General features: G+C 42.4%; 2 protein-coding genes across 2 annotated transcripts in view; one reads left to right on the top strand and one right to left on the bottom strand.

The window, feature by feature from the left end:
* The window catches only part of Cnst (consortin, connexin sorting protein), an 80,958-nt gene extending 75,981 nt beyond the window's left edge, over nucleotides 1-4,977 (bottom strand). Inside the window, exon 1 of the mRNA XM_021169968.3 lies at nucleotides 4,722-4,977. The gene's annotated coding sequence lies outside the window, so the exon portion shown is untranslated. The remainder of the gene's footprint in view (nucleotides 1-4,721) is intronic.
* Nucleotides 4,978-5,037: 60 nt separating this feature from the next.
* On the top strand, nucleotides 5,038-24,862 carry Tfb2m (transcription factor B2, mitochondrial). The gene is made up of 8 exons (XM_021166004.3): nucleotides 5,038-5,516; nucleotides 7,098-7,186; nucleotides 9,628-9,778; nucleotides 14,816-14,964; nucleotides 19,578-19,667; nucleotides 21,144-21,206; nucleotides 21,769-21,929; nucleotides 23,720-24,862. Exons 1-8 carry the CDS (start codon nucleotides 5,207-5,209, stop codon nucleotides 23,895-23,897), a joined length of 1,191 nt encoding a protein of 396 aa, XP_021021663.1. The 5' UTR covers nucleotides 5,038-5,206; the 3' UTR covers nucleotides 23,898-24,862.
* The last annotated feature ends 841 nt before the right edge of the window (nucleotides 24,863-25,703 follow it).

Below are 25,703 nucleotides of genomic sequence, written 5' to 3'. Positions count from 1 at the left end.
ACAAAGTGCACGTTTTTTAAGGGAATCAGTAACTTCAAAATCGATAAGTACCTTAAGAGGTTACTGTGCTTTGATTCAAATTACACAGTCTCTACCTAGTAACACTGAGTTCTCAAAACACAGCTACTATAAAAAAAAGGATACATTGATCTACTAGGTGGTAGTTTTCCAGGGGAAAAGATATACTTCAAAGATAAAGTGTATCACAAGATAAAATTAATTACTTTTTTATTTACTTTTTTTGAGACAAGGTCTTACTTCTTATGACCAAGGCTAGCCATAGACTCATAGTGATCCACTGTCTCTGCCTCTCTTAAATGCTGGAATTAAAGGTGTGTATGGTGTTAATTCTTACAATCATACATACCGTCAAAATGTCAATGCTCTAGTATCAAAAGAGGTTGCTTATTTGCTGCTGTTTCAGAATTCTTACTAGGCACTGTGACAGGGAAAGTTGGATCTGTCAGTCTTTGATAGGTACACTATCTTTCCATTCCAAATGGCCAGCGATGACAGAAAACAGGAAGTCCTAAGATAGCATGATACAGTAGCGCAGTGGTAACATGACACAAGGTTTCTGTCTCCACATACGGTAAGTTCAAAATCAGGCCTAAAACACTTTAAGAAATCTCCAACTATCACCAAACATCAGAATTTTAAAATATACCATGTTTTAAAAAATAGTCCATATAAATTACTCCAACTGCTTAGAAAATAAAAGTAGGTCCTTGTTGAAAGTAAATATATTTTCCCATGGGGATGATAACAGAATAAGTCTGTATTAATGTAAACCAATAAGGCTCAATAACTGAAGGGAAAGCAAAATAATAGTTTCCACTATGTGGTTGCTAGGATTTGAACTCAGGACCTCTGGAAGAGCAGTCAGTGCTCTTAACCGCTGAGCCATCTCTCCAGCCTTAAAGGAGCTTTTTAAAGAAATGGAAACGGCCAGGCGGTGGTGGCGCATGCCTTTAATCCCAGCACTTGGGAGGCAGAGGCAGGCGGATTTCTGAGTTCGAGGCCAGCCTGGTCTACAAAGTGAGTTCCAGGACAGCCAGGGCTATACAGAGAAACCCTGTCTCGAAAAACCAAAACAAAAAACAAAAACAAAAAAAAAACAAAAATAAAGAAACGGAAATGTTGCCAGCTATCAGTTCTTTCTTCCTCAGAGCACTAAAATAAATTCACTAGGGCCAATTTATAGGAAACAGTGTGTTTTAATTTTCTTTCTCAGAAGGGATCTAGCTGTGCTGTCCAGGGTGACCCCAGGCTCCAGGGCTCAAGTGAACTCCCTCTCTCAGCCTCTGACATAGCTAGGACCACAGGTACATTGCTACTTCACCTAGCTTGGTTTTGTTTTTTTTGTTTTTTTTTTTTTTTTGGTTTTTTTGTTTTTTCGAGACAGGGTTTCTCTGTGTAGCCCTGGCTGTCCTGGAACTCACTTTGTAGACCAGGCTGGCCTCGAACTCAGAAATCTGCCTGCCTCTGCCTCCCAAGTGCTGGGATTAAAGGCATGCGCCACCACACTCGGCTAGCTTGGTTTTAAGAAAAAAAATTTTTTTTAAATTTTTTCTTCTATTAGTTTTTTGGTTAGGTTTTAGAAACAGGCTCACCTTATATTACCTAAGGTGCTCAGCAGGTCTGCAACTCTCTACCCTCCTGCCTCTACATCTAGAGTGTTGCTTTCTAAAAATACAAGTTTTACTACATTGTCTAAACTACATAGCAGGACTGTGTGAGATACATGCTTATTATATAAGATACATGGGTATTAAAGTGGTTAAGATGAAACAAAGGGACACAATCACTGTGTCAGTTACTCTGCCTTCACCCAGGCAAGGCTGCGGCTCTTAGGCAGTGCACTAGCTCAGTCTAGCCGCTCAGCCTACTCCTGTCCTGCAGATTCCAAGCTTTGTATCTTTCTGCCCTTATCTTCAATTTTCTCTCTGGGGTCCTGAATTGAATTCTTTTTATCAATCCAAAAGCTGCCAATAAACAACTGTCTAATTTTAAATGCAGATGAAAACAGCAATGCTATAGCTATGTGCCAGCCAATGAGGGAGGCACTAGCTATAAGTGACTCTTGGACATTTGCAACAGGGTGAGCCCTAATTGAGATGTGCTGAGTGTTAACCACATCAGAGCTGCAGACTTAGCAGGGAATCTTGACAACTACTGCACTAACTGCTATACAGAGGAATAAAGCCACTAAGACCATTTCCACCTGGTAAGTGGGACTGCTAGTCAAGTTTTAGAATTATCTTCCATGCCTTTGAATAATACTTCTCCAGCCTTGAGTCTGATGCAAGCCAGAACTGTCATTTAGTATTTCCCAATTTCAATTCTCATTTAAAAGCTACAAGAAAAAAAAAAGAGAGAAACCAGTAGTTTCCGTTCTCAAGCAATCTGATTATGTTAACTTAATAAGAAAAATAATTTAAAACCAGCCATAAAGAAACCAGCAGGCACTATTAGAAAGAAAAATTACTTCAAAGGCACAAAAATTGCACAAGATACAAAAGCCCCAACTGCTAAGCAATTTGTGAAAAAAAAAAAACTTTAATTAAGTTTTTCTAAAATATATAGGTCTAAATGCTGACTATAAGATTTATTTTAAAAGTGAAATGGACATGGGGTGGGGTGCTTTCTGTATTGCTCAAGTACCTGCAAATGCAGACAAGTATACCATTAACTCTATGCAGAGGGAAACAACTGGGCACATGGCAAAGGCCTGCAGTGCCAGAGATGCTGAGTTAACCGAGGGTGGGGGCTCAGGCGGGAAGGCGTTTGCAGAGAAAACATGGAAACCTGAGTCCTGATCCCCAAAGACCCACATCCATAACCTCAGTGCGTGGAGGATGGAGGCAGGCAGAGCCGTGGACACTGATGGACAGCCAGCCCAGCAGGATCTGAGCTCTAGGGTCAGGAACAGAACATGTCTCAGCAAAACAGCGGACAGTGACAGTCACGTGACAACACACTACACAGGCACACACATGCATACCACATACACAAACAGAAACAGGGAGCTGGGGAGGTAGCTCCAAGGCAGAACACTCACCCAGCGTGTGTGTAAAGCCCAGGCTTTGACCCCTAACAAAGAAGGACAACGATAAATATAACTTTTCTAACGTCAACCACTCAAAAGGAAAATAAACACTGAGTAGGCTGTGGTCCACAGGCATTGTGAAATTTTTAAAAATGGTGCTAGGTATGGAATTCAGGGCCATATACATGCTAAGTGGTCTACCACTGAACTACATCCCCTTGCCTTAAGAGGCTTATTTTAAAAATGAAAAACTCAAGAATATACTGGGTAAGTAGATTTTGTTATTGCTCTGATATTTTTAAAAAATCATTCTGAGGGAGGGACTGGGAGGAGAGGAGGCAGGGGAGGCAAGGATCGTGATGTAAAGTTAATTAATTATTTAATTAATAAAAATTCTCAAAATCATTCTGCCATATTCAATTGTTAAAATATAGCTCTGGGGAGGGGTGCAAGTCTAGAATCCTTCTGAGTTTATCAAAATGCCCATGGGGGGGGGGGGGAATCACCTTTGCTTTTTTTCTTTTCCTGAGACATGGTTTCACTATATCCTAAACTAGCCCTGAACTCTATGCATCCCAGGCTGGCCTCCAACTGGTGGGTAATCAGCCTCCTGAACGCCAGGAGCACAGACTTTCACCACCATGCCTGGGTAGAATAATTTCAATAAGGAAAGGATGTTAAAAAACAAAACAAAAACTTAACAAAATCAAGATCAGTGAACAACAGTTAATGGCTTCTGCAGTATACTAACTTACCATGCAAAAAAGGCCATCTTCAGGTGTCAATTCTTTCTGCCCTAGAGTTTCATCAGCTAAGGGCAATCTTCAGGCTACTTGGCAGGTGACACATTCCTGAGAAACTCTTTCCTTGTGCATTTATAAGCCAAGCTCAATTATGCTGCCAGCAGAGTAAGCAGAAAGGATTGTACATATTTTAAACTAAGAAGTTGATTGGCCGCAGCCTCCAGCCTTGATGGAAGGGATAATGGGTAAAGCTTTGAGTACGATCCCCAAACACCGAAATCACTCTCAAAGAAAAGGATCTTCTAACACTGCCAAAATTCCCATTAGAGTATCCTATTTTTAGCCTTTGCAATCGGCCTTTTAAATTGCATTCTACGGTACAATGTGCTTAACTAAGTTTACACAGAGAATAAGGAAGCTTCCTAAGGCTTTAATCCTTTTAAACATGGGAAGGAATTTTAAGCTTTCAAATATTAAATTTTTTCAGCCTGAAATTTCAGTCTTGCAAACATGCATATTAAAAAGAAAAGGTAAATCTTGGCCCAGAGGGAGGGAAAGAAGGGAGGCACTAGGCTGTTCCTGACAACCAAAGAGGTAGCTGTGGAGGGGAAAGAAGGTATATGCGGGCAAATAAAAGCTACCCACAGGGAAGCTGGCACAGGCGACGGGCCACCGAACAGAGACACCGACGCGGAGTAGAAGCTGCCAGGTCCCCGGGGAGGGGAGCGCGCGCGGAGAAATTGGCGCGACGCGCGACAACCGCGTACCCGCAGAAAAGCGGGGGAAAACAGGAGATCCGAGAGGGGGCGGATGCGAGGGGGACCCGCTGCAACTCCGAGGAGGACAGCGCCCGGGGAGGAGCCAGCGACTCCCCACAGCTCGGCGGTCGCCGCCAGCCGGCTGATCTGCAACCCGGCTGCTGGTCTTACCTGGGCATCCGAGGCAATGCAAGGGCTACCGCCGGGCGCCGGGTCTGTTTCCAGCCCCGCGCGCGGACATGGCGGCCGACGAGCTGTCACACCGCCGGCTCGGGTCTCCCGCGGCACTGGAGGATCGGACACCTCTAGCCTTCCCGCCCCGCCTCCCTCTGCGCAACCCTCCCCGCTGGCCGCCCGACCGAGGAGCATAGAGTGCGAGACCGCGGCTAGAGAGGAAGTGCGGAGGGCGGGCGACCATAGAGTTCCAGCACGGACACACCCGGAGAGTCCACTCACAGGAGCCTGGGGGCGGAGCCTGGGCGGAAGCGGAAGCGAGTGAGGAAAGGACTGAGGCTAGGTCGTTCGCATGCGCCATTCGTAATGTTTACTTCCGCCCGGCCTAGTGTGGCGGTGAAGTGTGTGCACGTGTGATGGGGTGCTCCGCGTTCTTCGCAGAGGCTACCTTAACTGGTGTTTGGGGTGGACTTTAGAGGAAGATGAGGGGACCGGCGATGCGGCTGCCCCCGCGGCTGGCGCTGTCAGCGTTGGCCCGCGGCCCGTCTTGCATTCTAGGGTCCGGAGCGGCGACGCGGAAGGACTGGCAAGCGAGGAACCGCCGCGGCTTCTCTGACTTCTATATGCAGCCGTTGCCTGATTCTGATTTGGAGGAGACGTCCCCGTGGACATCCAGGAATCGATCGGAGCCTACGCGTCACATAGTATGTAAGAAAGCGGCCAGGAACCTGGTACGGGACCTGCTGGAGCACCAAAACCCATCCCGTCAAATTATACTAGAGTGCAATCCAGGTGAGTTGAACAGAAGCTTTGCCCTTAGCGTTTACGTGCTCAATATCCTAAACTAGTGTTTATTTACTGTGTATGCGCGCGTGTTTAGGTCAGAAGACGACTTAGCGAGAGTCAGTTCTCGCCCTACACTTGTGATCTCAATGATTGAAACGAAGTGTTCAGGCTTCACGCCAACCGCCATTGCCCTCTGAGCGTTCTCGTTGACCCTGAATTGTATTTTTTTCTTTCTTAAGCATCACTTCTTACTGACAGTCATTTCATTTAGACTTGACAGTAATTTTTATGGCTAAACATTCAAATAGTCTGTAAGAGGTAATCGTAAGCTTACATACTATCTTATATACTTGTTTTTCTTCTAGGAAATAGTGACAGTTGTTAGGATAGTAAGTGTTGCTGTCACTGACAGACAGAAGGCTGTACAGCTTACCTGTTGAGATGTTGTGGGTTCAAGGTAACTGCCTAATCATAGTTTTCTTTTTTTTTTTCAGTATAATACTTTATTTTCTATTAAATGAAAACCAAGAAAATGTCAAGTTAAGTTAAAAGGCAAACCTTTACTCCTTCAAGAAAAAAAAATACAAACTGTATGTGTGATACTTGTATAACAGGTCATATTTTACATTACACAATATAAACAAAATCACTAGTCTACATTTATTGCTTGAAGCTACACATGAACAATGGGTTTACTTTTTTGGTGCAAATAAACATCTTGGAAAAACATACAGCATGCATTTTTCAACTGTATGCACAGGCTCTGACAGAGTCCAGTCTTAATAGCCACCACCACCCCCTCCTCCTCCTCTTCCTTGTCCAAAATAACCACCTCCGTAACCCCTTCGCTGTAATCCTCTAGATCCTCTATAGCCCCCACCGGATCCCCGGTAGTCTCCACTGGATCCTCTGTAGTCTCCACCAAAGTTGTTTCTGTAGCCTCCTTGGGAACCTCCTCTATACCCCCCCCACCGTAGCCCCCTCCATAGCCACCCCCCCAACACCATACCCTCCCCCACCACTTCCAAAGCCCCTACTACCCCCAAATCCACCACCTCCACCTCCACCACCACCAAATCCACCTCCACCACTGCCAAAGCCTCCTCCAAAGCCTCCACTACCGTATCTACCACCATATCCTACCCCACCATACCCTCCCCCACCATATCCCCTTCTATATCCACTTCCATTATCATATTGGGCCTTTTTTTTTTTTTTTTTTTTTTTTTTTTTGTTATCTTGGAGCCAAGACTTGAAAGAGGAGCTCATAGTTTTCTATATGCAAAAAGAATGTTATCTGGGAACATTGTGTCGTTGAAACTTGTGTAAAGTCGACTTTGAAAGTGACTATGGCCGGATGCAATGGCACACACCTTTAATCCCAGCAAGAGGCAGACTGATCTGTGAGTTGGAGGCCACAGAGTGAATTCCAGGACAGCCAGAGCTACACAGTGAGATATCCTGTCTTAAAAATAGAGGAAGAGAAAGACACACACACAGAGACAGACAGACAGACAGAAATGGAGAGACAGAATCAGACACTATGTTGTTTATTTTGCAAATAAAGTTTTTCTGTTAATATACCAGGTCCTGGAATCCTGACTGGGGCATTACTTAAAGCTGGTGCCAGAGTGGTTGCCTTTGAAAGTGAAAAGACTTTTATTCCACATTTGGAGGTATATTTTTATGTTCCTAAAGTAATATATCTATAAAGACTAGGACCTGTTGAGTGTTCCATGCTTGTTGAGTTTCTGAACACTTGGAGTTCTGAAATCTCTTTTCTAGTTCCTACTGGGGGCCCAAAAATGATAACCTCAAAGCATGACTCATTGATATAGTGAGTATTTTGGAATAAAGGACAGTTGGAAGCCCTTAGGTGTAGCCTCAGGAAGAAAGTGTTTCTGCCCTCCTTTCTTCAAATCAAGCCCTAGAGAGCAGAACTCCTATTCTCAGGATAGACACCAAAGCTAGGACCATCTCACTGCAAAAGAAACGATAAGCCTGTGAGAATTACTGTAAGCTTTCTGTGTGAGAACTGCCTGGAAAGGTAGTCTTTGGCCTACCTTGATTCATAGTGGATCGTGAGTTCTTTTGTCAGAAGCGTTCACCCTCTGCCCAAGAGGAATGAATGACAGATGTAGAGAGCCTAAGAATCTGAACAGAGCAGCCTTGGGTCTGCTCCCACCTTTGGTTGGTTCAGGTAGGTCACACTCCTTTAATTCCAGCTCTTCCCCACAGAGCTGCCCATTCTCCATGGACTCTCAGTGTGAAGTTGGGTACTTTCTCTAGATCTACATATGAACACTTGTTACATAGGCTCCCATTAATAAATTTGTGGTTACACTTTTCAGTTGTTAATCTACCCTTTGTTAAATGAGTGTAGTTTATTCCCTTAAGATCAGGAGGAAATATGTCCCATCTTCCCTTCCTATACAGTCTAGCTGAGTGATATATAATTGGTCACTAAGCTCATGTCCCCATCTTCAGTACTGTGCTGTGGCTCTGCCCTGTGTGAACTTAACCTTCAAGAGAAAGTGCTAAGGTTAGGTTAATGGTGGAACACTGTTCTCTCAGAGTTTACTTAGAACTTCAAGTGAAACCAAAAAAGGTTGAGATGGATAAGCACAGTTGCAGAATGCTGCTGTTGTTGTTTTTCCCAAATGATTAGTGGTTCTGAGTCTTTAACTGACAGCTGACCATTTGAGAAGAAATTAATTCAGGAAACATCTATATCAGGTTCCTGAAAGCAAGAAGAAGGAATGGCCTGAATTTAAAGGTGCTGCGAGACAACAAAAATCTTGTGGAAATAGCTACAATATCTAAATATCAAACTGTTTAAAAATGAAACTTTGGAGGGTTGAGTTGTTTTTGGCCATTAGTGGGGTTATGCTCGTGGTAGAACATCTAGTTGGCCTAGCACAAACAAGGCCCATGGTTAAACCTGGGTGGTGAGAGAGAGCCTGGCAGGTGAAGTGCCATGCACCTTTCATTACTCAAGTCTGGTGCAGAGGGAGGAGAGTGAGAGCCATTGGTTCCAAGGCTAACCTGGTCTATATTTGGAATTTTAGACCAGACAGGACTACATAATGAAACGCAAAACAAACTGTTTTGTAATTGGCAGCATTGAAGAAAAAGAAGAAGAAAAAAGCTAGTAGACTAGATTGGCAGAGCTCCTTCTGCTTCTGCCTCCCAAGTACCTGCAATCCCGACATGTGGGAGACAGAAGCAGAATCAATCACCCAAGAGCTGGAGGGTAGCCTCATCTACATAGTAAGTTCCAGGCCAACCAGTGCTACATAGTGAGACCCTACCTTAACATTCCCCGCACCGTCCAAAAGAAAGCCACCTTTACAAACATCTAAAGCATCATCAACAACAATAAAAAATTAAAAAAAGAAAAGAACAAGAAAAATTGTTGGTGATTTTTTTTTTTCTGTTTTTTTTTTTGAGACAAGGTTTCTCTGTGTGCCCTGGCTGCCCTGGAACTTGCTCTGTTAAACCAGGCCAGCCTCATCCACCTGCTCCTGTCTTCTGAGTGCTGAGATTAAAGGTGTGCACCATCATGCCTGGCTTGGTTTGGTTCTTAATGTGGTGCTGATGGTTGGATCACAGAGCCTTGTACAAGCTACACGAGTCCTGAACTACTGAGTCCCCTGCCACTGTGCAAGGTTACTTGTGTTTCAGACATCTTTTCTTAAGAAAACAGTTGTATTTGATCATTTCTCATGCAGTAGAGGGTTTTTATTTCCTTTGTTAGATTTGAGGTTTACTGGGACTGTTTACATCTTCATGCAAGATTTTTGAATTGTTTTATTTTATTTGAGTTGCTGGAGAGCCTCCCTGTTTGTTTGGCCAGTGTTCTACCATTAAGCTTTATAATGCAGTCCAGCTCTTGGATTTTGTGGACCAGATCTCACTATATCATAGTTATTGTGTAACTTGGAACCTTCTTGAATTTATAATTCTACTGCCTCAGTTTCCTGAGTGATGAGATTTCAGGCATGCCCCACCAGCTGTTTTTATTTTTATTATTTTTTTCTTATTTTTTGAAGTAGATCTTAAGTTGTTGCATGGTGTACATGATGATACATCCCTAATCTCACCTCTGTCTCTTTAGTCCTTACAGAGGAATATGGATGGAGAGCTACAGGTGGTTAACTGTGACTTCTTTAAAATGGATCCTAGATATCAGGAAGTAGTAAGACCAGATATGAGTTCACCAACAATATTTCAGAACCTGGGGATAAAAGCAGTGCCTTGGACAGCAGGTAATTTTTCATCATTCACTAAATCTGATGCTTTATTTATTATTTATTTATTTTTACCAATATATTTATTTGTTTATTAGATGTATATGTAATATATAAAGATTCAGATCAGTTCATAAGCAACCACTCTTTCGTTATACATGCCTTTCCATCGTCCCAGCATGGAAAAATGGCCGTTCCTCCTTCCTTCCCTCCCTCCCTCCCTCCCTCCCTCCCTCTTGACCCATTTTCCCCCTTCCACTGTACACTCAATAAAATAAATAAATGAAAAAAAATCATGCTTTTCCCCTTTCCTGCATATAAATAACCATTTTAGTTCTATAAAAGACTAATTATGTACTAAGGGGGAAGCTTAGTTATTGAATTTTAATTATATATATTCATTGTACATGGGGCTGTCTTACATAAGGACATTTTCATATAAATTTATCTTTAAATATATGTTCATATAAATTCCCTTTAGTATCACCTTTTTTTTTTTTTTTTTTTCCTTTTGGTTTTTCGAGACAGGGTTTCTCTGTGTAGCCTTGGCTGTCCTGGAATTCACGCTGTAGACCAGGCTGGCCTCGAACTCAGAAATCCGCCTGCCTCTGCCTCCTGAGCTCCTGAGTGCTGGGATTAAAGGCGTGAGCCACCATGCCCGGCTTCGTTTCGCCTTTTTAAAATCCTTTTTAAGGATTTGTTTATTTCGTGCATATATGTGTTCTGCTTCCATATTTTTGTCTATACATGATGTTCATGCAGTGCCCATGTAGACCAGAAGAGGGCGATGGAGTCCCCTGGAACTGGAGATGTCTGTACACAGTTGTTAGCCACCATGTGGGTGCTAGGGATTGACCAAGGTGGTAGAAGAGTTGCTGGTGCTCTTAGCTACAGAGCTGTCTCCTCAGCCCCTCTGTACTCTCCCTTCACTCCTGCTAGCTTCCCTTATCTCTTAAATAGTGTTGCTTCTGCTTTCACATCATCATATAATACATGATGTTATGAATCTATGTAAATCTAATAACTACATATGCCAGAAAGCAAGGTATTTGACTTTCTGAAGCTGGCTTAATTTGCTTAATATGATAATCTTTGTTTGGGGTTTTTTTGTTTTGGTTTTTTTTGTTTTGTTTTGGTTTTTGTTTTTAGCAGACCTCTTAGAATTACACCTGACCTTTTTTTTTTTTAAAGATTTATTTATTTTTTTTATGTAAATGAATATACTGTAGCTGTACAGATGGTTGTGAGCCATCATGTGGTTGCTGGGAATTGAACTCAGGACCTCTGCTCACTCTGGCCCACAGATTTATTTATTATTATATGTAAGTACACTTTAGCTGTCTTCAGGCACATCAGAAGAGGGCGTTAGGTCCTGTTACAGATGGTTGTGAGCCACCATGTGGTTGCTGGGATTTGAACTCAGGACCTTTGGAAGAGCAGTCAGTGATCTTAACCACTGAGCCATCTCTCCAGCCCCGTTTGTTTGTTTTTGTTTTTCATTTCTCCACAGTGACATAACTTTGTTCTTTATGACTGAAAAAAAAAAAAAAAAGAAATGGCATTATATATTAACAATACACAATTAGATCCTGTTTTTAAGTTTAATTTGCTGACCTTATCTTTTGGTTGGGGAATTTATTAGACTATTAAGAGTAAGCATTATTATTGGAATGTATCTATTTCATTGATCCTGTAGTTTGGATGCTCTCTTACTCATCCTTTGATCAACTACTGTTTGTTGTGAAGTTTATTCTTTCTTCTAGCTTCCTGGACGTTATCTTTCTTCAGTCTGAGGAATTCCTTCAAGTATCTTCTGTAGGGCTAGTTTAGTGGTTATGGCTGTCTCTATGAATGTCGCTATAGAACGTTCTTCTTTCTCTTTACTGTTACCTAGCTTTCCTGGGTGCGTGTGCTGGTTTACAGGGGTCATCTTTCAGAGTTTGAAGTGCGTCCTCCCAAGCCCTCCTGTCTTAGTTTCTGCTGAGATCTGCAGTTCTCTGCCAGGCCTGCGTTTTCATGCCCCTTGTTCTCTGGTGCAGCTTTCCCAGTGCTTTCTTTGCTCTGTGTATTGGGTGTTCTCACTATCAGGAAATGAGAGGGTTCTTCTCTGGCCTTGTCTGTTTGGCGCTCTGAAGTGCCATCACTTGAATAGGCATGTCTTTCCCTAGACTCAGGAACTTTCTGCTATGATTTTCATTAAACTATTTTTTATGCCTCTAGCATGAATCATTTTTTCTGCTCATGATTTGTAGATTTGGTCTTTTATAGTGTACCACAGATCTCCAGTGCTCTGTGGATACCATCCAGTTGATTTATTCTGTTGTTTCTGGGTGCCCCATTTCCTATACTTTGTCTCAAGCCCAGACATTGCATTTTCCCTTGAGCCATTCTGTTAATGCGTTTTTTTTATAGATGTTTTTGATGTCATGCGTTTACTATTTTAAGTGGCTTTTTTTTTAACATAGTATTTCTGTCTTTTTACAGAATTTCAATTTCTAGCCATACTTAACTTCCTTTCTTCATTAAGCAAATTCTCTTGGAATTTGTCCAGGGTTTAGTTGGTGTCTTTGGCTGTTCTTACAATTCCTAATACACCCCTAAAAGAACAGTGTCTGCAGAAACAGTCACTATGAAAGGGTAGGCCCACTATGAACATAGAACAACAGTCAAATACACAGTTCCCCTTAAGTGCCAATCGTAAAAAAGCACAGGGACACTGGAGGTATTGTGTATTAAGATACTAGTCAAGTGTGTATATGCATGAAAGGGGGTTAATGATTAGCTTGAATTGGTTGGAAGAGTGTAGAGGGAAAATAGGTGTCAGTGAGGCAGTTTAGCTAAGGTAGACTATAGGTAAGGAAATGGAGAGATGGCTGGCTTCACCTGGCTCCGTGGTTAGGAGCACTTGCTGCTCCTTCTGAGGACTGGAGTTTAGTTCCCAGCATCCATGTGTGCAGCTCTCAGTTGTCTGTACCAGCAGCTCTGAGAGAGCCAATGCCTCTGGCATCCTTGGGCACCTGCACTCAACACGTGTTCCCATATGCAGGAGCATGTGTATATACATAATTAAAAATCATAATGATAAATCTTAAAAATAGACACAGACTCTGACAACTTAAAAGCTGGGAAGAGTCCCGGCTGTCAGGAAGCTGAGACACAGACCCTGCACACCGGTCTGCTCGTCCGTCTTTTTTGGACAAGCCTATCAACGTACAGATGAAAAGAAGAGGGGCGAGCAAGACAGACGGACAACATTGCTCTGCTAAATAAATGTTTGGTATGAAACAGATGGAATCAGTGTGAAGGGGAAAGAGCAGGATGGGATGTAGAGACTGGGTGCCTTCTCACCTGACTGTTGGTCACAGCCTTGCATTGCATGTCTATCACTCTCCAGGGTGTCCTTCCCATGTGAGGTCACAGGTGCTCATTCTGTGTGTGGGCATCCTTCACAGGTCTGCTGGTAGACAATCGTCACACCTGTGTGTTATTTTAAACGCTGGGTTGATACATCAACCAGGTATCCATCTCACTGAATATTGCATCAATCTGATTCCAGTTTCTTCTTTGCAGTCTAGAGGAATTCTGACCTGGTGTGAGCATTTAGCTCCATGACATTTTCCATGAGGGGAATGAGGGGCCAGAGTTAAGTTGCTGACTTAGCAGAGAGGGTGTTTGTTTGTTTGTTTGTTTGTTTAATATTCTTACATGTAGGTATGTACGGGTGACCTCAGAAGACATCAGATCTCCTGGAGCTGGAGTTACAGGTCACTGTGAGCCACTCAAGGTCGGTGCTGGGAACCAAATTTGAGTCCTCTGGAAAAGCACCAAGTGCTCTTAAGTGCTGAGTCATCTCTCTAACCCCAAGAATCTTTTTTAAGTAGTGCTTTGTGGCTACTCCCATGAGTGCCAAAAGGAAAGGGTTTTTTCTAGTATCTCCTTTTGTCATTGCTGTAGGCAACTGTCTTAGTTCCTTCAGAGCAGTACCTCAGCATTCATCTTGCAAGACATGGAGAGTAATAAGACCCTGAATCTTGGTGCTCTGGTCCTGGGCTTCTTACCATCTTTGTTTAAGGGCTTTCTGACTACATGTTGGTGGACATCATCTTTAGAGAGATTTAAAAGCTCTTGGATTCTACTAGCTTTTTTAGGTCCCAACCAATGAGGCACTGTCCAGGAATAGCCTTCTCTCCTTTTAAAACAATAACCAAGTTGAGAACACTTAGATTGGCATCCATGAACAGACTTGGGGGCCCTTACTCAACAGCAGGCACACTTTGCCATGGGTCAAAACTCCTTACTTCTTGGGAAAATCTTGTTTGTCATTCCTGTAAATAATCCAGACCACTCAACCCTTCCACTCTTCACCCAGAGCATCAGCAGCTACTTCTGTGGCCGTGCGTGCCCTTGTCATAGAAAGTATGAACTTGTGTTCATCGGCCACATCAATGAGTTTCTGGCAGCCGATGGCTGGGGAGGAGATACTCAGCTTCATCTGGACACAGATGACCACCTAGTAAGCCTCACAAAAAAGAGGCCCCAGTACAAAAACTTTTATGTTCTTTCTTTTTTTCCTCTTTATGCACATGTACATATTCTTGTATGTGCACGTGTACATGTGTATGCGTGTGGAGGCAGAATTTGGTGTTGAGTGCCCTCCTCAGTCACCCCGTGCCTGTCACTGAACCTGGAACCTGTCTAGGTAGACTGAAGAGCATACCCTGGGTATCCTGTACAGTGCTGGGCTCTCTGCGTAGGCCTACCTGAAAACAGGTCCTCACACGTGCACAGTTAGCCCTCTCCCCAGCTCCCTGCTCTGCTCTTTCCAGTCTCTCATTTTTGGGTGTTCCCACACCTCTTCTAGTGGTGTTACCCAGCTCTCCTCGGTTTTTTCCCTGGTGATTCTAGCATACTATAACACACCTGCATGTCATCCACCATCTTGGATCTTTAATTAAAATACAATTACTATTGTTAACTTACTTTACATCAGCAAAATGTGATCATAAGAGAAAGTTTTAAGGACCTCACGCAAATTTGTGTTTGTATTCCTAACAGGTGTTCCTATAAAAGTATTTGGAATCCTACCATATAAACATGAAAGACGAATACTTTGGAAAATGCTGTTCGATCTGTACTCCTGCGAATCTATATACAGATATGGACGAGTAGAACTGAATATGTTTGTTAGTGAGAGAGAATTCCGGGTGCGTTGTTAAGGGTAATTGGTATCATTGCTTTGAAAGAGTGCTGTAATATTCTGAGGCGCTTCGGCTGCATTTTAATTTGGGGCCCCTGACATTTGAGAGCTCTAAGATTATGAAGTTCTTCTGTAGCACAGTCTTAGAAACATGTGAGACGGACCGTTTTAATTATTTGGCAGTTTACCTTCAGTGGCATTAAATTATATTATACACCCAGTACTTGCTGTTTAGCTCCAAAACTTATAGACATCCCACTGAACGCTTGACTCCCCGCCCTCCCATTTCCTCAGGCTCTAGTGACTGTTGTCCTGGACCAGCTGTGATTGGAGTCATCTGTCCTTTTGTGGCTGACTGACTTCACTGAGCTTAGTATCCTCAAGGCTCATCTGGGTTGCAGTGGGTTCAAATTTCATTTTCTTTTTACTGAATAGTATTCTGCTATATGTATTCCCCCAAATTTGTCTATTCATCCATGATGAAAGAACACTTAGCTGCTTCCACCTCTCAAATAAATGAATAAAGCAGGCACAGATGTACATGAGTTCATAAGTGTTTTTACAACTTCTTGTTTTCAAGTTGTGGTGGGTAGTGTGCAGGTGGGTGGGTAGAGGTTGAGGTCAGCCTCTGATGCAATTGCTCAGGAGCTGTCTACCTTCTTTTTTATTCTTTTCTTGTTTACCTCTGTTTTGTTTATTCATTGATTTGCCTGTTTGAGACAGGGCTCTCACTAGGACTTGTAGTTTGCCAGTTTGGCTAGACTGGTTGACTAGCAAGCCTCAGGAATCCTGTCTCCACTTCCCCAGTGATGAGTTATGGGCATGTGTCGTTGTGCCTGGCTTTCCCATGGGATCATGCTCAGGCCTCATGCTTGCATGGTAAGCACTGTGCCTCCTGAGCCATCTCTCCAGCCCCTGCTTTCAGTGTTTGGGCTCATATAGAAAGAGCTAGGATGGCTAGATCATATGGTAATTTTCTGTTTAATTTTTAAGAAATAAGGAAGTGCCATACAATTGTTCTTGCTAGATGCACTATTTTAATTCCCACCAACAGTGCGCAAGAATTAAAGATTTCCCTCCATCATACTTGTGGGGTTTTTTAATTTAATTTTGTGTTTCTTATTAGTGTATGAGTGTTGGTACACACATGCCACAGACTATGTATGGGTCAAAGATGGGTTCCAGGGATCAAACTCAGGTCGGCAAGCTTGGGCCAGCTGTACCATCTCACTGGCCCTTTTGTGTCTTTGATACCATCTCATAGTGGCATAGTAGGACGAAGCATTGTGTCATTGAGTTAGTAGTTTCTAATTTGTATTTGCCTACCATTGGCATATCTTCCCTGAAGCAATTTTTATTAAGTGTGTGTGTGTGTGTTTAGTTTTTGGTTTTTTGAGAGGGCATTTCTCAGTGTACCCTGGGCTGTCCTGGAACTCACTCTGTAGACTAGACTGGCCTTTATTCAAAGATCTGCCTGCCTTTGCCTCCGAGTGTTGAAAATAAGCTGTGCCCCCTTCTTAGAATTGGAAACAATCACCCATGGAAGGAGTTACAGAGACAAAGTTTGGAGCTGAGACAAAAGGATGGACCATCTAGAGACTGCCATATCCAGGGATCCATCCCATAATTAGCCTCCAAACGATGACACCATTGCATACACTAGCAAGCGTTTGCTGAAAGGACCCTGATATAGCTGTCTCTTGTGAGACTAGGCCAGAGCCTAGCAAAACACATAAGTGGATGCTCACAGTCAGCTATTGGATGGATCACAGGGCCCCCAATGGAGGAGCTAGAGAAAGTATCCAAGGAGCTAAAGAGATCTGCAACCCTGTAGGTGCAACAATATTATGAACTAACCAGTACCCCGGAGCTCTTGACTCTAGCTGCATATGTATCAAAAGATGGCCTAGTCGGACATCACTGGAAAGAGAGGCCTATTGGACACACAAACTTTATATGCCCCAGTACAGGGGAACGCCAGGGCCAAAAAATGGGAATGGGTGGGTAGGGAAGTGGGGGGTGTATGGGGGACTTTTGGGATAGCATTGGAAATGTAATTGAGGAAATTACATAATAAAAAAGAAAGAAAGAAAGAAAGAAGGAAGGAAGGAAAGAAAGAAAGAAAATAAGCTGTGCATCACCACTGCCTGGCTTCTGTTAAAATAATTTGTCCTTTTTGATTTTTCATTGACCCCCTACATCAACACTTCTTTCTATAAAAATAGGATACAGGTCCCAATGAAAACCACATAGGTGGTTAATTTTATAGACAGTGAAGGACTGAAGAAGGCTAAACCAAAACTCAAATAGCTGCTTGGTCATTTTATAGTTACATTCCTAAAGCAGAAACAGGGATACTGAACAATAGGAGAGTAACTAACTGGTTACCAGCAGGGCCTTTGCTGTGTAAGGATTAATGTAGATAGACTTTAATTTTCTTGGCAAGTTGTACTTTCTTGTGTGGGAACTTTAGCTGTTCCTGATTTCTGGGAAAAGCAGATAAACAACATGGCTTCACCTTGGTGCCATGGAATGTGGATCTGAGTGGCTCAGGTTTGATATTTAGTCTGCTGTGTTAGGAGCCTGGTGCAGGAACAGCAAGCAGCCTCTTTACTTCTCTCCTGGTTAGTGAAAAGGCCTCCTAAATCCCTGTGCCTTGCTGTTAGAATTGATCACAGTGCTTCGTATGAGTAAGCCATGGCTTCAGTGTAATTGACAGCATTCATTGTGCATGGAAGAAGTGCAGATAGGAGCAATGGAGCAAGGAGGGAATGTGTCCTCACCCAGAGAGTAAATATTGGCTAGCCACGTAGAGTGAGAGGCCATTCTTGATCCTTGAGGCCATTCATACATACAATATATAATAAGCAAAAAAATGACAGCAAGGTAGTTAAGAATGCTCATCAGGTTGTAGCTTGGCCACAGTGGCCAAAGCTGTGTGTGGTTCAACTATTTGGACACTTGGGGGTAGGGGAGAGAAAGAATTCAAAAGAGGAAGGATCAGAAATCAAGCTTCCCTCCAATACACAGTTGCAGAGCAGCCTGGGCTACCTGAGACCCAAAATTTTGTCTTGCTTATAGCCTCTTTTTGTGCTTTTTTTTTTTTTTTTTTTAACCATGGACTTTATTATTGGGTTCTTTCTCACTGACCCCTTTCATTCACTGATGGTATCATCCTCAGTGTCTAGCAAGAGTCAGCCTTGCTGGGCAGTCTTAGTGCACACCTTTGTCCTATCGCTAGAAAGGCAGAGACGGGCAGATCCCCAGAAGAGCCTTAACAATTATTTTTATTAAAAACAAACCATTGTATTTGTGTGTGTGCTCATGCACATGGGTGTTAGCATGTGGGACATGGGCTTAGCATATGGAGTCAGAAGAGAAAAAACCCAAAACCTTGCAGATGTCATTTTCTCCTTCCACCAAGTGGATCTCACATTGTCAGGTTTTATCCAGTGAGCTCTCCTGTCATCCCAGCCTCGGTAATTCTTGATGCACCATTTAATAGTTTACCGAATACATAATTCTGACATACCTATCTTTCTCTGTAGTACATATTGTTGTGTTGGGTTGTGTTGTTGGATCCATAATGCAGGAATTGTTTCTGTCTTAATTGTGTCTGTAGCTCAATGATCAGTTTTTCTGGTTTGTGTTTGTTTGTGTTTTTCAAACAGGGTCTTGCTCTGTAACCTGGGGTGCTGTCAGATTCACTATGTGCCCAGTCTAGCCTTGAATTCAGTGGAATCCTTCTGCCTTAGTCTCTCTCCCTAGTGCTGAGGTTATAGGTGCTTGCTGCCATTCTTGGTCTTTATACATTTTTTATTTTAGCTTTTCTTATTTATTTCATGTGTAGGATTGTTTGCCTGAATGTATATTTGTGTCCATACATCATGCAATGCTTGATGAGGCCAGATAAGAGCATCAGATCCTCTGAGCCTGGAGTGATAGACAGTTGTGGCCTGTCGTGTGAGTCCTCTTGAGTCTGGGTCCTCTGGAAGAGCAGCCATTGCTTTTAACTACAGAACCATCTTTCTGGCCTGTGGGGGATTTGTTTGTTTGTTTCTTTTGCTTTTTTGTTTTCTTTTCATTGCTTTTTACTTAATGTATGTGTTTATGCCATGCGTGTGCGAGTTACTTGGCAGAGCTAGAAGGCATTGGATTCCCTGGAGCTAGAGTTACAGGCTTAACAATTCTAGATGCACGATTTAATTGCTTACTCTTGCAAGGTGTGAATGGCCCTTTGCTGTGTTGGGAAATAAATTCCAGTCCTCTGGAAGAGCAGAAAGTGCTCTAAACCACTCCAGCACGTATACAGTAAGCTGCATATGTTGCCATTTGTTTTCAGAAAGGAAAACTCTACTTGAAAGTTCTCGTGGTTAATATTTTGTACTTAGTTCTCTTTTATATTTGTTAAGACAGAGGCTCTTTATATAGTCCTGTCTATCCTGGAACTCACAGAGATCCTCCTGCCTCTGCCTCCTGAGAACTAGGTTTAAAGGCCATGCCTGGCCAATTCTCATCTTTTAATTTAAAATTTTAGATGCTATTAAGATGTTTCAATTAAATCCAACATTTGATATTTACTAAGATTTTATGTAACATAATTTTGTTTGTTTTTACTAGAAACTGATAGCGACTCCTAAAAGACCGGATTTATATCAAGTATTGGCTGTTCTTTGGCAAGTGGCCTGTGAAGTTAAGTTCCTGCACATGGTGAGTGACGTTTTAATGCCAGAAGAACTGGGTTACTCAGGGTGGTAAGTGCAGACCCTGCACTAAAGGTTTAAAATATGAATTTCATTATTTTCTAACCTGTTTAATTTTGTTTTACTTTGAAGTAGAGTGTGACTATGTAGCCCTACATGGCGTGGAACTCTTTATTCCTTATGGAGATCAGAATGGCCTTGAATTCAGAGATCCTCCTGTCTCTGCCTCCTGAGCTAGGATTAAAGGCATGTGCTATTACCAGCTCTTAAAAGGAGATTAACACTGACACTTGTTTAGCAACTTCTCTCTCTTATAAAAGTAATATGACTGGCTCATTGATAAAACTAAGGAAACTAAATTCACAGTTCCACCTTCCTCTGCCTCCCGTGTGCTGGGATCAAAGGCGAGCACCACCACCACCCAGCAATGCTTTGTTTTTTGAGAGGGGTTTTGTTGTGTAGCCTCAGACTTTTCATTCTCTCCTCTCAGCTTCCTTGAGTGCTATGATTATAAATGTGTATCACCGGGCTGGAGAGATGGCTCAGTGGTTAAGAGTACCGACAACTCTTCCAGAGGTCCTGAGTTCAAATCCCAGCAACTACATGATGCCTCACAACCATCTGTAATGAGATCTGATGCCTTCTTCTGGTGTGTCTGGAGACAGTTACAGTGTACTCATATACATAAAATAAATTAATAAACATTAAAAAAAAGGAAAGTGTTTAAAAAAAATAAATGTGTATCGCAGTATTTAGCTTGATACATTCCCTTTACCTTTTATACAAAATATTTCCAAATGCAATAGTCAGCCGTTGTTAACACTTACTGAGCATTGCGGGATGCGATTGAAGTGATTTATCCTTTTATCTGTGCAGGGTTTTGGATTTGAGGCAAGTGCTTAAATACAAAGCTACAAACCTTAGCACCTAGGTATGGGACTTCTTTGTTTTTGTTTTGTAGGGTGAGTAGACTGGGTCTCTGTAGCCTCTACCTCCCAAGAGTAGATATTGTTTATCACCACATCCAGATTTACATAGGTAGATTATTTTAAGTCAATAGTAATTTGAGACATTTTGACAAAAGAGAATTAACTGAAAGGACTGAGGAGCCTTGGTTTTCAGTTGTGAGATATAAACTTTTTAAACGTCTTAGGGTTGAGGAGATGGCTCTATTGGAAAAGCACTTGCAGTGCAAAACAGGAGGACCTGAGTTCAATTCCCAGCACCAATGTAAAAAGTCCAGTGCAGTGGGTCTTGCCTCTAATCCCAGGGCAGGGAGGCAGAGACAGGAGGATCCTTAGTTCTACAGAACCCACAAGTCCCAGGTTCATGAGAGACACTGACGTGAAAAATAGTGTGGAGAGAATGATGAAAAAAACAGCTGAGAACAGCCTCCAACCTCCACACACATCCACATGTGCACATGTGTCACACACAGACCTATGGAAAGAAAGAAATAGCTTGTCTGTTTTTCTTCCTCTAGGAACCTTGGTCGTCATTTAGTGTGGATAACGAAAATGGGCACTTAGAAAAGTCAAAGCACGGGGTAAGAACAAATGATGTCATTCTTTTTCATCATGTAATCAAGTGTTTATTTTCTCTAAGATTGTCTTTAGAGGCTGGAGTGATTATCTTATCTTTATTTTTAATTAACAAATTTTCAGTAATAAGATTGTACATACATATGTGTGTGCATACACAGTATATAAATGTATGGTTAGGCAAAAAAGGAATAAGAAAAAGCTAGTCGGTAATACTTCTGTATCCTTAGGACTTGTGGTGGAGTGGGGCTTTGTTTGAGCTCTGACTTTCACCAGAGTCACAAGTCAGTAAACGTTAGCTGTCCAGGTTGGAACTTCCAGGCCAGGAAGTGGTGAGTGGTTCACTAGGCACGCATTGGGTTTGCCCTGCAGCTGAGGAATGGAACTGGACCCTGCTATCACCTCTTCTATTGTTCCTTTCTGTTGGAATTCTGACAAACAGGTTACAAAGTGTTAAGCCCCAGAGACATGTGGGACGTGCAGTGACTATTGTGAAGACATAAGCAATCAACATTCTACTCTGGTAATAGTTTATGACTGACAAAAATTATTTTTCTTTCTGTCTAGGAATCATTAAATTTACTGAAACAAAACCTATATCTTGTTCGAATGACTCCTCGTAGGACTTTATTTACAGAAAACCTAAGTCCTTTGAACTATGATATATTTTTCCACTTGGTAAAGCATTGCTTTGGGAAACGCAATGCCCCAATAATACGCCATTTACGGTAAGTAGAAATTCAATAAAGATGAGTAGAAAAGTAGGATTTACTGAGATTGTCTCCTGCTTTAAAAGGTGGCTTTTCACATCTTGATTTAGAGTAAGGTGTACCCATGTTTCATTTACCTGTTAAAAATACTGCTTCTGGGCCAGATAGAAGGTTGAGAAGCAGTTCACAACTGTAATTCCAGTTCCAGGGGCTCTAGCACCCCTTGCTGGCCTCTGTGGGAACCACACACATGGCATACACACGACTACCCATAAAATAAAAGTCAAGAAAAACAGTAAATAAAAATACCTTATCTCCCTGTTGCGTATTATGTTTTCCCCACACTCCCAGTTTCGTTTATTTTCATCTTTAAGCAACAAAATTAAGGATACTCAAAGGTTGTTTTAGCCTCAGTTTATATTTTTTTATGTGTGTGTACATGTGTGTGCTGTGCCCATGGAGGCCAGAACAGCATGTTGTATCCCCTGGAGCTCGAGTTATAGATGATTAAGAGCTGTTTGACATAGGCGCTGAGAACTGAGCTCAGGTCCCCAAGAGCAGCAAGGACTCTTAACTGCAGAGCCATCTCTCCATCCTATGTAGTGTAGTCTCTTTACCTTGTAACTAGCAGTACTTAAAGTATTGTCAAAAGATGGAAAAGTGTTAGTTATTTTAATGAATCATCATGTACCATATTACCTTAGTATGACTATTGACTAGAAACATTTATTTTGAGATTGGGTTTCATGTAGCCCAAGCTAGCCTTAACTTTCTGTATAGCCAGAGATGATTTTGAACTTGTGAACCTCCTGCCTTTCCTTCCCAAGTACTGATATTATGGCTGTGCAGATGTGTACCAGCTCAGTGCTGTATTTACAAAGAAAGGGTCAGCCTGCAATCCCAATACCCAGGATCCGGTCACATGAGTTCCAGACCAGCAGGGACATAGAGTGAAACTATCTTTAAGAAACCTCACCCATGTTGGTGGGGCATTCCTTTAATCCCAGCACTTGGGAGGCAGAGGCAGGTAGATGTATGAGTTTGAGGACAGCCTGATCTGTAGAGGGGGTTCTGGGCTTACATAGAAACCCTTTCTCAAAACAAACAACCACCATCACCCCCAAAAAGCCTCAAAACCCAGAAGCTTCATATACACACAAAAGTTTTAAAATGTCAATAAACCACAATTAGAAACCTAATTTTCATCTCGCTGTCTTGGGGTAGTGGCCATTTAAATGCAGATATCAAAAAGAAAGAAAAAGAAAACCATTAGATATATGTGGCGGCACACACCTTTAATCACAGTACTCAGGATGCAGAGGCAAGTGGATCTCTAAATTTGAGGCTAGCCCAGTCTACGTAGTAAGTTCCAGGCCAGCAAAGGCTATGTGGTGAGACCCTATCTCAAAATAAAAATGATAATATGTAAACTAGAATTTTTGTGAGAATTAATTATACCTTGCTAGAATTTCAATTGGTGAATTTCATTGCAGGTTAGCTGTGAATTTTTAAGAGTACCTGTCCCAGTCTCCTGGGTGCTGAGGATATAGCCATAACACACTTTATGTACATATCTCCTATCCAGACTGAGTGAGGCATTCATCCCTGTGATCCCAGTTACTGGGAGGTTAAGGTAGGAGGATCGGTTCAGAGTCGTCTCTGTACAGAGTGGAGAATACACATGTCATATATAAACTGTTAACTGAATTCAGTTATATGTGTCAGGCATTTTAATTGGACATAGGAGGCAGCTCTCTCAGCTGTAGCTGACAGTTGTAAAAGTGTGTCTGTTTGGTTTTCCTCTGCAGTTCACTGAGTACGGTTGATCCTATTAAAATTCTGAGGCAGATAAGAAAGAACCCTGGAGACACAGCTGCTAGAATGTATCCTCATGACTTCAAAAGACTTTTTGAAGCCATAGAGCAATCGGAAGACTCTGTCTTTAAGTGGATCTATGACTACTGCCCAGAGGACGTGGAGTTCTAGGAAGAGTCTGCAAGCTGTGAGTGAGCTGGAGCTGTTTGTCCATTATTTTGAAATCATGTGACAAATGAACACTGAATTTCAAGAAGTTCATATCCTTTTAACAGAAGAGAAACTACCCTTGTTTGGCACAAATGAAGCAAATAATTTCTTCTCAAGTTGATACACAGAAAACACAGTGGCTGCAGTATTATTCAAAGTTAAAAACAAAAACCGCCTGGCGTGGTGGCGCACGCCTTTAATCCCAGCACTCGGGAGGCAGAGGCAGGCGGATTTCTGAGTTCGAGGCCAGCCTGGTCTACAAAGTGAGTTCCAGGACAGCCAGGGCTACACAGAGAAACCCTGTCTCGAAAGACCAAAAAAAAAAAAAAACAAAAAAAAAAAAACCTGTCAGTTTGATCAGATCAAATCTACTTTGTTTTAAAGTACTCTCTGCTGTAGATCAATGGTAGAACACATACCTAGTATGTCCAAGGTTTTGGTTTTGCTCCCTAGCACAGGAAATATTTTTAAAAATTTCTATTTACTGTAAAGGCCCATAAGTATGGAGTATTTTCAATTGTAATTTAATTTACTTTAAAAAAAACCAAAAAAAAAAAACTTTGGGCCAAACCTCTTTAAATATGCACTTTTCACCATTGCCAATTGCTTGCATCTCCCTCAGTTTCTATACTGTTACACTTAGAAAATAAATTGATTTGGGCAGACATGGTGGCGTAAGTCCCAGGCCTTGTGAGGTGGAGGGCCCATCAGTTTAATGCTACTTTCAACTGTAGAGTTGAGTTTGAGACCAGTTTAGGCCAAGAAAAGACCCTGTCAAGCAAAACAACAGTATAAACTTAGAAAGTGATCAGTTTACCTTTTAGTATGTTGAAGTGGATTATCAGGTACTATGCAATCCAATTGTTTAAATTTTAAATTGTAGTATGTTTTAAAACTTTTTGAGAAATAAAAGAATTTGTATATAATTTGTGTGTGTTTTCTTTTTTGTTCTCCATATGCATGAGTGAAATTTTAAATTGACCCCAAACTTATTTTCAGTGTGCTCTCAGTGAGTAATTCTGTCTGTGTAACTGAAGTGTCTTGAGGCGCTAAGTGCAGTGATGTGCACCTGCGGTTGCATTGGTGTCTGGGGTGGGAGGGGTGAGCCGTCCAGAGTTGGAGACCAGTGTGGTTGTTGATAGGGTTGGGTACAAGAAAACAAGATTTCATCTCAACCATAAGACCTCTTGCAAGGTAGGAAAGTGGTTCATTAGAGTTTGCTGTACAATCATGAGGACAAAAGATGAGTTCCCAGCACACATATAAAGCTGGGCAGCTGTGGTAGGAGTACTGGAGGAGGATGCATGGAGCTCATAGGAGGAGGACCATGGGGAGGAGCTCACAGGAGGAGGACCATGGGGAGGAGCTCACAGGAGGAGGATCATGGGGAGGAGATCACAGGAGGAGGACCATGGGGAGGAGCTCACAGGAGGAGGACCATGGGGAGGAGCTCATAGGAGGAGGACCATGGGGAGGAGCTCACAGGAGGAGGACCATGGGGAGGAGCTCACAGGAGGAGGACCATGGGGAGGAGATCACAGGAGGAGGACCATGGGGAGGAGCTCACAGGAGGAGGACCATGGGGAGGAGCTCACAGGAGGAGGACCATGGGGAGGAGCTCACAGGAGGAGGACCATGGGGAGGGGCTCACAGGAGGAGGACCATGGGGAGGAGCTCACAGGAGGAGGACACATGGGGAAGACAATCTACCAAGTCATGACCTCTAGGTTCAGTTGGAAAGGCTCTAAAGATCTTGTATCAAAAAAA

Source organism: Mus caroli, unplaced genomic scaffold (assembly GCF_978045245.1).
Source record: "Mus caroli unplaced genomic scaffold, Mus_caroli_1 scaffold_1, whole genome shotgun sequence".
NCBI lineage: Eukaryota > Metazoa > Chordata > Mammalia > Rodentia > Muridae > Mus > Mus caroli.
Note: the sequence above shows the minus strand (reverse complement) of the source record. Positions and strands in the feature narration are given on the sequence as shown.

Excerpts from the sequence above, each read along its gene's own strand:
- Tfb2m (XM_021166004.3), top strand. The coding sequence starts at position 5,207 with ATGAGGGGACCGGCGATGCGGCTGCCCCCGCGGCTGGCGCTGTCAGCG. Across the intron at positions 21,207-21,768 it reads TAGAAAAGTCAAAGCACGGG|GAATCATTAAATTTACTGAA; the intron begins GTAAGAACAAAT and ends CTTTCTGTCTAG. Across the intron at positions 21,930-23,719 it reads CCAATAATACGCCATTTACG|TTCACTGAGTACGGTTGATC; the intron begins GTAAGTAGAAAT and ends TTTCCTCTGCAG.